Below are 14,211 nucleotides of genomic sequence, written 5' to 3' on the forward strand. Positions count from 1 at the left end.
ACTGCGTGACATGGCAACCATATTGTTGCTTTGGGAATTGTTTGGTGCAACGCAGAAGAGGACAGTTTTCCAACTAGGTTGCACTTCCATGACTCCCCAATCCATTCTACCCACTCACTTCGGGACTCTTTTGTGATTCTTTGCGATTGTGTCGCAGCATTTAATAAATTTTTAATTAAATTCGAAATGCTTTGAGAGCGATTGACAAGCAAACAAGTAAAATAATATCAAATGTATTTCGCATGCATGTTTTCGATGCTAGAGGCTTATTTATATTTATTTCTTTGGGCTTTGAAGATCTAATGAAAAAATAGTTAGGGACTTTCAACAAAAATATCTAATTCCATATTTAATCATAATTTCAAATAATAAAGGTAAACAAGAAGGGTGACTTAAAAAAAAGTGTTTTAAGCTTGTTTTAATAATCGAAAGTTTTTTTAAACTTCATCGCAGTCAATTTTTTGTAATTTTATTATAAATCGCAATTTGGTGAGGGTCAGTTTTAATTAATTGAAAATGTGCAAGTGCAATTTTATACCTTAACAGCTACTTTTTTTCTGATAAACAAGTTATATTTTGTGATACGACCTAAGCGAATTTATTTGCCCATTGGTGTGACAAATTTTCGATTTAACAATACCTCTACTTCTCTCGAAAACATGAAAGATCAAAGGATGAATAAGAAACGCTCGGAAGAAAGAAACGAAAACATTTATAAATTTCACACAACAATGCCTTGGAATTGTAAAAGATATGCACGAGTGCATTGAATGTGTCTAAACAACAATTTGGCATTATCCGCTATTGCCAGCTTCCGTTTGTGCAACCCGTATACGTAAGCCGCCGAAAAAATGAAAAATCTTGTTTTGTGATTGGGTACAAACGCCAATACATTATTCATGTTCGAAGCCATGGCATTCGCATAGAGCCAACCTACTCTTCACCACCCCCAACCTCCAACATTACTGCTCAGACAGGTGTGCAAAATAGCTGACGGATATTTCACAGATGTCACCTATTTACGGAGCTGTATTTCTAGCCCAGAAATAGGTTCCTCAGAAGAAGTTTAAAGCAGAATTATGTGGAAATAAAAAAAAGCATTTTCAAAAATCAATTATTTAAAATTGACGATTCATTTCAGAAGCAACCCAAAACCCAACTTTGATTAATGTACAAAATATATTAAGGTGAAGTTTAGTATCAAAGTGTTGTTAAAAAACGTAGTTAAAAATCATTAAAAAATAATACAGTTAATAGGATAGCATCTATTAATCGATAAGAGTTTTTCATTCCTTGGGCATCAAATAATAGTAAATGACTAGAAATTTTCATACGTTTTCTCAGAGTTTCTTACTTTGTGTAGCAGTCGAAACAAAGCTTTTAAAGGGCCGGATCCCTGAGTTCAAAGCTATTTAAAAAATTGAGAGCTCCGATCATCGAAATCCTACATTCTACCCGATACCATATTGGGGCCTAAGCCTCAAAACAGCCGAAGCCTAATCAAAAAGTTACCATTGCATTATAATTTCAGTCAAAAGTTTGCAACGCAGTGAAGGAGACATTTCCGACCCTATAAAGTATATATATTCTTGATTATGTCCATACGTACGTCAGTTTCTACGCAGACTAGTCCCTCAGTCTTAAAGCTATCTGCTTGAAAGTTGTCTTTCTGTTGCAGGTAGTATATAAGTCGGAACGACTATATCATATAGCTCCCATAGAAATCGAAATGTAGTCGATTTGTAATAACTGCAAGGGTATATAAATTTCGGCTTGCCGAAGTTTGCTTCCTTTCTTGTTTCTATTTAGCGTAGTTTACTGAAATATTCAATTTGTCTTCAATAATCCCACTAATAGCTTGAACCCTACACTCATTGACATAATAAATGAATATCCATTTGTTTTGCCTGTACATTGAGCGACTTCAATATAGTAAGTGTACTTACCTCATCTCATCATCGAAGTATCGCATTAACAGAGACTATTTTTATACCCCTTACTCGTAGAGTAAAAGGGTATATTGTATTCGTGCAAAAGTATGTAACAGGTAGAAGGAAGCGTTTCCGACCCTATAAAGTATATATATTCTTGTTCAGGATCACTAGCCGAGTCGATCTAGCCATGTCCGTCTGTCCGTCTGTCTGTCTGTCCGTCTGTCCGTCCGTATGAACGCTGAGATCTCGGAAACTATAAAAGCTAGAAGGTTGGCATTTTGCATGTAGATTTTAGGAGTTCATACGCAGCGCAAGTTTGTTTAAAAATGGTGCCACGCCCCCTCTGACGCCCACAAGCCACAAGCTGTGGCCACAGTTTTGATGCTATTATGAAAATTTTAATTGATATGTATTTATTTCGTCAATACCTATCGATTGGCCTAATAAAAGTTTGCCACGCCCACTCTAACGCCCAAAAACCCATTAAACGCTTAAGCCTGGCTAGCGCCTACATTTCCGCCTTTCATGGCCCGTAGCGCCATCTAACGGATGACTTTGGAACAGCTGGCCAAGGTGCTAATTCGAGCGGCGAAAAACATACAAGAAGGCATCTTTATATTAAGTTGTTTAGCTGAGTAACGGGTATCTAATAGTCGAGGCACTCGACTATAGCGTTCTCTCTTGTTATTTTACGTATTGAAGGAATATTTAACATAAACATGTTATTTGACATTAATAATTTTCTGCACTCTGCTTGCAGTTATTAACAGCTACCGTTGCTGGACAAATTAAAACGTCCAGAACTTAAATTGGTGTTTAATCATTTATTAGGCACATTCTTAAAAATTGATTTAATTTCAATCCATCAACGTTTAAGACTTTCCTCCTGTTTTCTGTAGGTTCAATTCATTGTACACATCCTTTACCAATTTCAAAGTACCGTTACCAAAAGTCTCAATGCCTTTTGCCAATTCCTGCAGAATAAAGGCAATAGAAAATAATTATTAAGGTGATTTTTTATCTTTTTAAAGTCGAACTGATCAGAAATTTTGGCTAGTTCGTTTCTATAACAGCCATCGCATATAGCATGCGTGTGTAATAATACAAAAGCAAAAGCTTAGGCATTGCGTGAATAAGGTGAATCAGATATATTTGATTATTTTGATCAAATTTAAGTAAACTGACAAAAATGTTTATTACAACGTTTATATAACAGGCCTATTAGCAATTAAAAATTAATCGGTCAATTAAAAATCAGTCACATTCTTTTTTGGATCTTATAACACAATATATTATTATCACTTTGTAATTGCGAATAATCCGGGCATATAAACGTATTATGAACTGGCTTTAGAAATAACTAGCCAGAAATATAATCCGCTGTGCAATGGTATAATAAAATAAAAAGTTGTTGTATTACCTTAGCTTGGGGCGAATTTAAAAGCTTGCCGACTTCTTCTTTAATTGTTTCTAAAGTCAACGGTGTGGCTGTGGCTTCCTCACGAGTGACGCGACCAGACATGGCCACCTGAAACCAAAGATCCGCATTACAACTTTCCCACACACATCGCGATGCGGATCCTTTTCCGGGTACGAAACTTTAACTTACGGCGAACAGGGCGAACAGAAGGAAGATCAGTGCAATCTTTGCCATTTTGAGTTGGTTTTTTTTTAGTGCTACGAAGCTCTGAACTGGAGAACGTTGACTTGAGTACTGATTGAACGTCTGCCAAACTACTCATAACAACACCTCGTTTTGCGTCGCAGCCGGGCCGAATTTGAGCCCGGCTTATCGCCACTAGGAAGGCCGAGCGTTTAGAGCTCCGCAACTGACCCGTGATAAGCGTACTTTTTTCCGTCGCATGCTGGAATGTGTGGCCCAGACTCACTGCTGTGCGTTTGCTTCATCGGGAATCTCTAATTTGGTGTATTTACAGCAGATAACGTTTATATGAAACCGCGAATAAGTCTTTGTGCTAAGCTTTTTTAACATTGTTCAGCTTTCGCTCACATTTTGCCTGTTAAATATATTTTTAAATACATATTTTTTACATTTCTTTTTTTATATATAATTAAAAAAAATACATTTTTACAAATACAAAATTAATGATTTCTCGAATTGTAATTGGTAAACAAATTGTTTCAATCTTCTTTTCCCTTCAGGAATAACTGTTTTCGATTTTATTGAGATTTACGCCCCAAAACTAAACTGGGCTGTGGGTTCTTCAGCACCCGGAAATAATATGCTTATCGACTTTTTTTCCGCATTTATTTGTAAAATATTAAAAAGCTTATATCAATTTGAATACATACATACATAAATATAGGGTAATACAAAATAGGATGCTTTATTAGTTTTTTTGTTGTATATTATGAAAGTTCACGCGTTTTCAGAGATAAGTGGTTGTTTTTAATTTTTAGTTTGTTTTTTGTTCTAATCAAATTGCTTAGGCAGCATCCGTTATAGAAAAGCACGTGGCAAATGGTCTCATTTTGATAAGAAGTTTTTTGAAATTCTTGATAAGGCGCCCTATATTTGAGAAATTGTGCGAAGTCATTATTAAACTGTGTTTTTATAAGCTACACAGTGCAACACGGAAAATGTCCATTTTTCGAGCCAGACCACTGACACAAAAAATCATGTAATCTTATTTCGAATTTAACTTTAGAATTCGATGTTAAAGTTGCGGTCATGTTCCAAAACCGTAAAATTGTTGCCCATCGTTATCCTAAGTTTAGTGAACTTAGAAAGGTAACTTGAGTACGTCGATCTTCAAAGTGGAATTTTAAAAACTTTATGGGCTCACTTCTTTTTAGACTGTCGTAAATCTCAAAGGTTTCATAAGTGTACGCTACACTGTAGCTCACCTCCAGGGGTTAAAGCTGTTAATTTTGCTAGCATATATAGTTTTTTGATATTGTTTTTTTTTTTGGATGACTTGAAATTCGTCTTGAATAATTGAAACAATGAGGGAATGAAAAGTACAGTTCGCTGATCTCGACAGACAGGCCGATAAGCCGTCAGTTTGTTGCCCGGAGCTCAACAAAGATTACATAACAATTTGAATAAGTCAATGTTTTTGTTGATAACAACAATCGTCATGTTTGACTGTTTGGCTTTAAATTCTTGGTTTTTAAGTAGCTGATTTTATATACAAACTGTTTGAGTAATTAATTCGTAAGCTGAAATAGAGAATTCTGTAGAATTCCGAATTTAGAATAGGAAAAGTAATCAAGGCCTCGAATATTTATTAAAAAGATTTTTGAATATATGTATGTAAAAGTATGTGAATGTTATATATATATATATTATTTATATATTATTTACGCATCAGAAATATCTACATAGCTGATAACGATGATTATAATTTAAATTGAAAGCCATACATTCATGTAATAGTTATTTAAATCACAATTACACCAAATCTCAATTATTTTCGCCTATGACTTGACTCCTGTTTTTAAGGGCAATCCATTAAAACCATAAATGTGAAGTGCGATGTTGACGGGGTTTTCCCAACCAATTTTAGACGCCAAAATTTTCGCTTAGCAACGAGCTAAGCGGCGAACAGAGCTCAAAGTGGATGACTTTACGCCTCCCATTGGTGCTATTCCCAGACACAAACAAACCAAATTAAGTGGCCGTGGCAGTCGAAAGACCCAGACCAGATCCCCAGAATCACAAATAAATTTTCATTTGGGGCAATGAAAATATTTAATTGCAATTTCGCCAAGTGGCTGGAACTTAGTCCAATGGACTGGCTTGCTGGCTGGACGAGTTGAAGTCCTCCTAGGGCACCGAACTGAGGATGTGCTCCGGCACTGGCGGATGACATTGCGGCAGTGGGGGGCCCAGAGTGGGGTAGGTTCTCAGACGGAGCAGCTCCAGAATCGTCTGCAATTCCAGCACGTGGGCGTAGTGGCGGCGCACATTCTCCATGAGCTGCCGATGGGTCTTGATCTGGGCCATGCTGCGGGTTAGAGGAATGGTGTTATTATCAATACACTTGGCACGCTAATACACAAATTACATAATAATATTTGGTACACAAAATTGTGCCCTACACAATTGGTTAATTCAAAATAAAATTAAATAAATATCTGAAATGTTGTGTAGTATCTTAAGAATTACAGCTAAAGATTTTTTATTACATTAAGAATAAGTTGATCAAGTTATTTAAGATCTAGATCAATTATTGATTATTAATTATTTAGAAAAATATCACAGAAAACAAATTTATATTATATGAGATTATATTTGAATGCCATAATAAAATATTGCTCAATAAAATAACATCATTTAGTGCCCATCTCTGGCATTTAGAATAAATATTGATTTTCTATTTCTTTACATATTTCTCTGTACATTCCCATTTAATATCGCACCGAATTTTTTAAAGTGCTAAAAATTTATAAGTCAAAAATTTTATTGAGGTTTAATTCAATGTTTGAACTGGGATAAACATAATTTTGTACAGTGTTCGGGCTCCTTGGAAAGGTTATCTTACCGCTCGCGCTGCTCGCGATCCCGCTTGTCCTCCATCATGGTATCGCGCAGAGTGTTCTGGAAAGTGACATCGACCTTGATCCGCTCGATCTTGAAATCGATGCCGTGATTGCTGCGCTTCACCTCCAAAGTCTGGGCCTTTATCGAGTCGATATTGATGTTCCTTGGGTGGCAACAAATATTTGGCTAAAGTTGAGGAGAGTCAGACTTAGACTTAGACTTACACGCGATCGATGTGTTTCTTGAAGGCCGCTATCTTCTGCTCGATCACTCGTTCGATGGCCCCGCCTATGTACTTCTGGCGTTCGGTCTTAACCTTTTCCCAGTTGCGCAAAATGTTCAGGAACTCCATCGACACCTTGCACTTCTCGATGGCATCCAGCATGTATTTGAGGTAAGCTATATTGGCCTTGTAAAGCTTGTGTTCCCACTCCTTGAAAATAACCTGGCGCCTAAAAACAGCCACTCTCTGCATGGCCTTGATCTTTTTGTTTCCGGCTTCCTAAATAATTTATGCATTGTTATTGCCTCGAAATTGTTATCGATATAGAACTCACCTGTATCTGTTGATTCACATTGTTGATGTCGTCCACATGCATGAGAACTGTGTTGGAAAGCATGGTGAACTTACCCAAAACCGAGACTTCAACCTGGCCCTTTGTAAGCGTCAACTGGATCGTCATGTTTCTCATCTTTTCCAACTGCAGTGGAGAAATCAATTTGTATTAATCAAAAAACATAATATGTTGGATATAGGTATAAGAGTTATTTTTGATTACTATTAAAGATTGGCCGTTTAAGTATTTTCATAAAATCCTAAAATGCCCAAGAGTATGCTGTAATTTTTCACGGTAGATGTTCAAATTGAATTCTCTCGTATTCTCTCTCATATTTAGTTTATATTGTTTTAAACAAATTGTGGACAAAAAACGGGAGGCATCTTAACTCTTAAGGCGATTAATAATTGATCTTGCAGAAACTCTTAAAATTATTATTTTTCCCTTTTTGAAATTAACTAGAAAGCAAAAATAAACTCAATCGGCTGTGGTTGTACATTCCCAATTTTAGTTAAATGCAAAGCAGAAATGAGTTATTGTTCTATGCTAAAAATGAAGCACTTTGCTCCTTTACTTTTGCAGTAAGCTTGTTTTGAAATCAAACGGGCCAATAAGAAATTGAGAAGCCCGTCAGATTTGTGTGACAACTTACGTATGTTTGGATGCTCTCCTCGGCATTGCGCTGCGTCATCACCTTGGAGTCCTTGAGCGCCGTGAGGTCCTTGTTGAGGACGCTCAAATACGCCTGGCTGTCCAGCAGCTGATATCCAATGCCCTTGAGCCGCAGTTCGCTCTCCGTCTTCTGGCGTCGCAGCTTGACGAAGGTGTCCCAGGATTTGGCGTCCACCTGGGGAGGACACTGCTTGGGCTGGTCGAATTCGGAGAGATAGTTGAGGAACTCAAGGACATCGTCGGGCAAGGGGAATGGTGTGCGATGGCTGGGCTTGCCACTCAGTTTGTTCGATGCCTCCATGCAGATGAGCACCGAGTTGAAGATCTTGCCCGGCAGTTTGGGTCGCTTCTTGAACAGCTTGGTCATTTCGTGGGTGGCATGAGGTACCAATGGTAAAAATTGGCTGCGAAACTGACGTTCGACGGCCCGATCGCGTGTCTGCTGAGCCTCCAATCGGGTCTTGACATCCTGAAAAGCCTTGTCGTAGAAGTCCAGAAGATAGCCGTAGCGCGTCATATATTCGGTCAGCTTGTCAATGTCCTTGCGGAACATGCTGAAACGCTTTCGCAGCTGAACGCGCCCGAAATTGATCTGCTCCAGGGTGAGCAGACGCAATTGGCCCTGTTTTAATGCAAAGTCATACTTCAGTTTCGTGATCATAAGCTCGGCCACGCGCTGATTGAGTTTCAGGATGTGGGCGGCCTTCTGAGCCAGGGTCTTCTCCTCATTCTCATGCAGGATGCGCAGATACTTGCGACGATCCAGCTCCAATAGGTGCACTGCCTCCTCGTAGGCCCGGAAGATCTTTTGCTCCTCGAGATTGTACTCGTGCGGCTGCTTCTTCTGCATGAACTCCGGCTCCGGGATGTCCTTCTTGATCTCCTCCTCCCACAGCTTCTCCAGCACGCCGTCCATCATGACGATGAGTGCCCGAGCCCAGAACTCGGTGCTCCACAGGAGCAGTCTTCCCTTCTTGCCACCCGTGTCGATGGTCTTGGGCTTCCTGCGGTTTATCGCCTTGATCTCGGAGTCGTCCACCTCCATGATCCGCTTGATCACCTCGTCCTGCTCCAACGCGGGCATCGTGAGTTCAGGCGGCACAAACTGCTCCATATTGAGCAGACGCAACATGATGTTCATGTTGTCGTAGATCTTGTTCAGCACCACGTTCGTGTTCATCACACTGTCGATGGTGTCCTGCTTGAGTTGCTGGGCCTCGTGGAAGAGCTTGTTGAACTCCTGCTTGAGCGGATCGTTCAGATAGTAGCGGATCTTGCAGTTATAGTTGAACAACTGGTTTGAGGTCACCAGGTTTTTATCCTGAAGCTGGAAAACGGGCGCCATTATGTGTTCGTAAACACTATGACCCTCCACCACGAACTGTTTGAGCTCGCGCAATCCCTGGAATACCTCAGTGGCCTCCTCCTCCTCGCCGATATCACCATCTTCGATGCCAGGCGGTGGACCATGACCGCCAGCGGCTGGAGCTGCTGGTTCCTCCTCCTCAAAGGAACCCAAAGATAGGCGCATGTGATCTTCGAGGTCGTAGAAACGATACTTGTCGAACTCGGCCATCTCGATCTTGCGCCGCACCGAGAAGCTCTCAAAGTTGGCATCCGCGAAAATCGATCGTACGCGATAATTGATGCTCACTGCATCACGGGTCACCAGGCGCAGGATCCAATCTCGAATGCGGGCCTGGTCCGCAATGGCCCGCTCCAGAGATTCCCGCTCCAAGGCGCACAGCTTATGGGCCTCAGTCGTGAGGGCGTCCAGCCAAGGGTAGTGGAAACAGAACTTCTTGAAGATACCGCGCGTTTTGCCCGTCTTCGAGATGTCATAGTCGATCAGTGCCGTCACCTTGGCCGCGAAATCCTTGATGCTGGCAAACAGCTTATCCCGCTTCAGTAAATCCGCCCGTGTGTACTCCTCCTTGACCTCCTGCCGCAGACTGAGCGGCAAAAACATGTCCACTTTGTGGAGGGTCTGCTCTATGTAACAGGCAATACCCTCCTCCGTTGGCAATGGCAAGGCCACATTCTCCCGCACAAAGTCCGCCAAGGAGGGCAGTCGCATCACACGCAAGCTTTTGTTGGCCAGCAAAATGAGCAGGTATCTACATTTAAATTATGAAAATAAAGTAATCATAAATTCAGTTAATTCAAGATACTTACTTGGAGTTGAAACACTCCTTCACCCGCAATATGAACTCCGTTTGCAAGCCTATGTTAAGAAAGCGGCAGATCATGAATGGCTTCTTGGCCCGCTTGTGCTGCTTAAAGTGAACCAGGATGCCGCCCAGGCTCCAGGTGACCAGATGTTTGGTCATGCCCACGCCCAGGATGTAGCTAAAGTGTCCCGACTTTGTGGACGCAATCCACTGCAGTTCGTCCTTCTCGTTCAGCGCGAACTGGTCAAAGTTGAAGCTGTTGTACTCGGTGGCCACGATCTCGATCACCGCCCATCTTCCCACCGGCGGTTGCACGCAGAAGGAGCCGTACTCCTTCGGCAGGACATACTCCCGCCTGTGCAGGCGCTTATCCTTGCCCCAATTGTAGAGCCACAGCTCGGTGGCAAAGCCAGGTCGTTTCATGCTGTGCTGCCTATTGATGAAGACCATCAGGCGAGGGCCGTCGGCCAGCAGGAAGGTGTGGACGAACACCTGTGCCAGTTCCGGCTGGCTCAGCTCGAAGTAGTGCGTCAACTTGTGCGGCCTGGTGTCCACCTGGACGACGTGCAGCATCTTGATCTGATCCTGGTACACCAGCCAACTGTCGTTGAAGTCCAGTCCGACCACAGCAGCTGTCTCTAATTTCAGTTCGCAGAGGACATGCGGCAAACTGGCCCGCTCAAAGTGGATCAAAACGATGCGGGCATCCAAGGTGCCCACGGCGACCAGTGCCAGACTGCGATGGTTGGCCATGGCACTCGCCCCCAGGACCGAAACCTCGCAGAGGGTGTGACCCTTGGCCAGGTCCAGCATGGCCACTCCATCGTCGTACAGCGCACACACGCACTCGTCCTTGAGTCCTTGCAGCACCCGGAAGGTGATCACCGGTCGACCCGTGGGCACCACGCACTCCAGCGAGGCCGTTCCGCTGCGATCGATCATCACCTGGTCAATGTAACCTGGTCGACGCTCCGCGTAGATCTCGCCATTGATGTTGCTCAGGAAGCGGACGACCTCGTTCAAACGACCCTCAAGCTCCCACTCGAGCTGGAAAAACATTGTATTAGCAAAGATGTAGGGGATAAATATTCCTAAGGTAAGCAGTAAAAGTAACGTAAATTCTGCGCAAATTGTTGATATTACCCCTTAATACAAGCAGATCGATTTCCACTTCTGAATTTAATTTAAACATTGAAGGAATTTTTCAAAACATTTATATCACTTCTCATGTTTTCATTAATTAAAAAAGTATATTAAGTTATTTCAATTTAGCCGGATTAAGCTAGGAATATTTCGATATTTCTTCTCTACGCTCGCTAGATTGAAACCCAACCTAAAATGGTTAATTCCTCTGAGCCTACATGCTAAGCCACTATTAATAGTTCGATCCATCTAATGGAAACGATATAAAATGTGGCAATGCTGATACTTAAGAAACTTAGTAAATGACTTCTTTTAACTAAAATTAAGACGTCTTGCACCAGGTTATACCAAACCTACCTTGTAGACGCCCGCCTTTTTCTTCACATAGACGGCGCTCGAGCTGTTCCAGATGATGAACCCGGATCGGTGGTAGGTGAGGCCGTGGGCACGGGGCATCATTTCCCTTTCCGACCCCTCCTCCAACGCGGGGGGGCGCCACTGGGGCCTCAGGACGAACCCGGCCACATCCACCGAGAGCAGGTGGCCATAGTCGTTGGTGGCGTACAGGCAGTTCTCCTCGGAAAAGGTGAGGCAGCGGTCGCAGGACTTGAGGAAAGCCTTGCCCAACTCCACCTCGTACACCTTGTACATGAAGGACTCCTTCTCTACGGTGCAGATGTCGTAGCCCAGGATGGTCATCTCCTGTTTGTTTAACTGCACGATGGCGGGTAGGTTGGAGGGGCCGACTATAATGCCGCGTTCCACGGTTGGCACATTGGTAACTTGTTCCAGGACCAAGGCTCCCGTGCGGTAATTATAAACGCATACGCAATAGTCGGGATACCCGCCCACGGCTACCAGTATGTCGAGCTCCGAGAATCGAATGTCGGTGTAGCTTACCATGTGAGCTGGGGAGATTTCATTATTTGGCATAGCATCATATTCTAGCTAGATTATTTAGTGTTCTTACAGAAGTGCAGCGCTTTGATGACACAAAAAAAGTATACGACAACGCAGTTACCGGCAACCTTCTTAACCTTCTTTTCAACCCAAACATTATTAATGTGTTTTAAATTGTTGAGTTTATAAAAATAATATAAAAGAATATAATCTACTTACTATAATAATAGACTACCTAATCATTAGTAATCATATACTTTTAGTTAAAGTATGAACAAAAGCTTATGAAGTAAACGAAAAACGACAAATCCTAATAGATTCCTGAAGCTAAACCCTAATTAAGTAAATATAAATCTTATAACAATGCGACACAAAATGTAAACACAATAAAGTCGGTCAAAAGCCATAGTATCTAAGGCCGCTAACCCTGGCTGGAACTTTAGTTTATAAATTTAAGTTTACACAACGACAATGGTTTTTACATATTCAAAATCATGTGGAGCTTCCACAAATCTATCACTTAAATGCAGACCAATAAGTAAAAGTATGATGTGCTGACCACTGGATTAAGGGATATTCCATATTCCCAAGACAAACTCACGTGGAATGGAGCTAAACCTGGACATATCTGGATAGCGGTACACATAGATATTGGGTCGCAGGACGGTCTCGGCGAAGGCGAACAGTGGGAAGCGGTTGTGTCCGGAAAAGCAACTGATACTCAGGCCGGTGGCCACCGTCTCCGCCTTGAAGAAACTGACAGCCTTCGTTTGCATGTGGACGAACTTGATCGCATTGCCATTGCGCTGGCACAGGACATCGGGGCCGACATTCCAGGTGGTGTCCTTGTCCCAGACGTTGCACCAACTTGGGTTTGGATGAGTAAGCGCATGATCCCGTTGACAAATCGCTTAAAACTCACCAAACTGTTGAGATAATATTCATAATTGAACGGTCCGATGCCTGCGATTTGGTTAACTGCCTTTCGACTGCCAGTCAACAAGTTCTGGGGTTGCTAAGATGACTATTTACCTGCTCGAGTTTGCTACGTTTCCCTGGGTAACCAGTAACACAAGTGTTAATTTTGGCGGTTCTTGTTTACTGGGTAACTTTTATTTTAACGTATTACTTATACTAAGTAGAGCTTAAGACAAATATGTTGTAAAGAACAACATAATTCTACATATTTGATATAGGTAAGTTATGGCTTTGAATCTAAGTTTGTGGTAACGTTTTTATTTGTTTAACTTTATATTTAATTGTAATTGTGATAATAAATTTAATCATAGCTTGTTTTTTGTTTTTCTTGATAATTCGATGGTTGGCACTATTGAATTGCAGTTCGCTTATGATCTTATGGACTTTTTTGTTTATTAGAATATTGTACTCGGCCTTCAAAGTCAAAAGTAGAAGATAATAACAACAACCAGCTTTAGTCACAATTTAAATGGAAATACTGAAGTCAAATTTTCAAGAAAGCAGACCTAAAATGATACTAATTTAATCAAAGCAAAGCTGTATCACATTTCTTCAAATGGCTGAAATCGATGTATTAAGGGAGTTTTTCCCTATGTTTTCTGTCACCGAATTTCCCAGGCGACAACTTCTCTGACCCAAGTAAATTGCCTTGCCCACTTTCCCTCAAAAGTACAAACAATAAAAGTCCTGGACTATAAAAAACCAACGCCTTAGACAGCCGCTGCCTTTGGCGCAATTATATTTGTTTGTTTTTTCCCCGGCTGAACGTTACTTTAAAATTTGATGCGGCTTGTTATTTTTATTGCCAAAGCGTTATGGTTAATGGGGTTCCTTTTCTTCCCGACTCTAAGCGGTGATAGGTAATTCTTTTACGGGTCACCAGGGTGTCATTGCTTGTGTTTGAGGTTATTATTAAATTCCAACCAATTACACAATACGGTTGTACATATTTTATGCCATTCTTTAATGCTATCCTTGAATATTATTATATATTTTAATTAAATAAGAGAGAGAGTTTAATTAAGACCTCAGCCTCAGTTTAGAAACATTTACACAATTTACGATTCGCCTTTTTAAAATATCCCAGCCTAATGAGGCTAAATTAGTTAAAATTGGCTTAAATGCACATAAATTAAATCACTTTTCCATCGATTTATTCCTCGCGGAAGGCAATTAAAAACATTTTAGCACAGATTTTCATTTACATGGGACCATAAATTTTATTAAAAGCCTGAAATATGTTTAAATAAAATCCTAAAGCACGGCTCAACGCCGACAACTAATGGCTAACAACAAATAGAATGCATGTTAAATTGGGCTAACAACGGAAATGGTCTTTAGGCCGCTGG

The 14,211-nt window shown here is 41.2% G+C and overlaps 1 protein-coding gene across 1 annotated transcript; it reads right to left on the reverse strand.

Moving 5' to 3' along the window:
* Positions 1-5,696: 5,696 nt before the first annotated feature.
* On the reverse strand, positions 5,697-12,899 carry LOC108051019. The gene is made up of 9 exons (XM_017132963.2): positions 12,807-12,899; positions 12,486-12,751; positions 11,342-11,892; positions 9,846-10,888; positions 7,651-9,787; positions 6,999-7,142; positions 6,666-6,943; positions 6,443-6,604; positions 5,697-5,905 (listed from the first exon to the last, which is right to left on the reverse strand). The coding sequence occupies exons 1-9, from the start codon at positions 12,827-12,829 to the stop codon at positions 5,725-5,727; spliced, it is 4,785 nt and encodes a 1,594-aa protein (XP_016988452.2). The 5' UTR covers positions 12,830-12,899; the 3' UTR covers positions 5,697-5,724.
* Positions 12,900-14,211: the final 1,312 nt, after the last annotated feature.

The sequence above is a fragment of the Drosophila rhopaloa genome, unplaced genomic scaffold (genome assembly GCF_018152115.1).
Source record: "Drosophila rhopaloa isolate 14029-0021.01 unplaced genomic scaffold, ASM1815211v1 contig_163, whole genome shotgun sequence".
NCBI classification, from domain to species: Eukaryota; Metazoa; Arthropoda; class Insecta; order Diptera; family Drosophilidae; genus Drosophila; species Drosophila rhopaloa.

Excerpts from the sequence above, each read along its gene's own strand:
- LOC108051019 (XM_017132963.2), bottom strand. The coding sequence starts at position 12,829 with ATGAATATTATCTCAACAGTTTG. Across the intron at positions 11,893-12,485 it reads CAGGTTTAGCTCCATTCCAC|CTCACATGGTAAGCTACACC; the intron begins GTGAGTTTGTCT and ends AAATCTCCCCAG. Across the intron at positions 5,906-6,442 it reads GATCGCGAGCAGCGCGAGCG|CATGGCCCAGATCAAGACCC; the intron begins GTAAGATAACCT and ends TCTAACCCGCAG.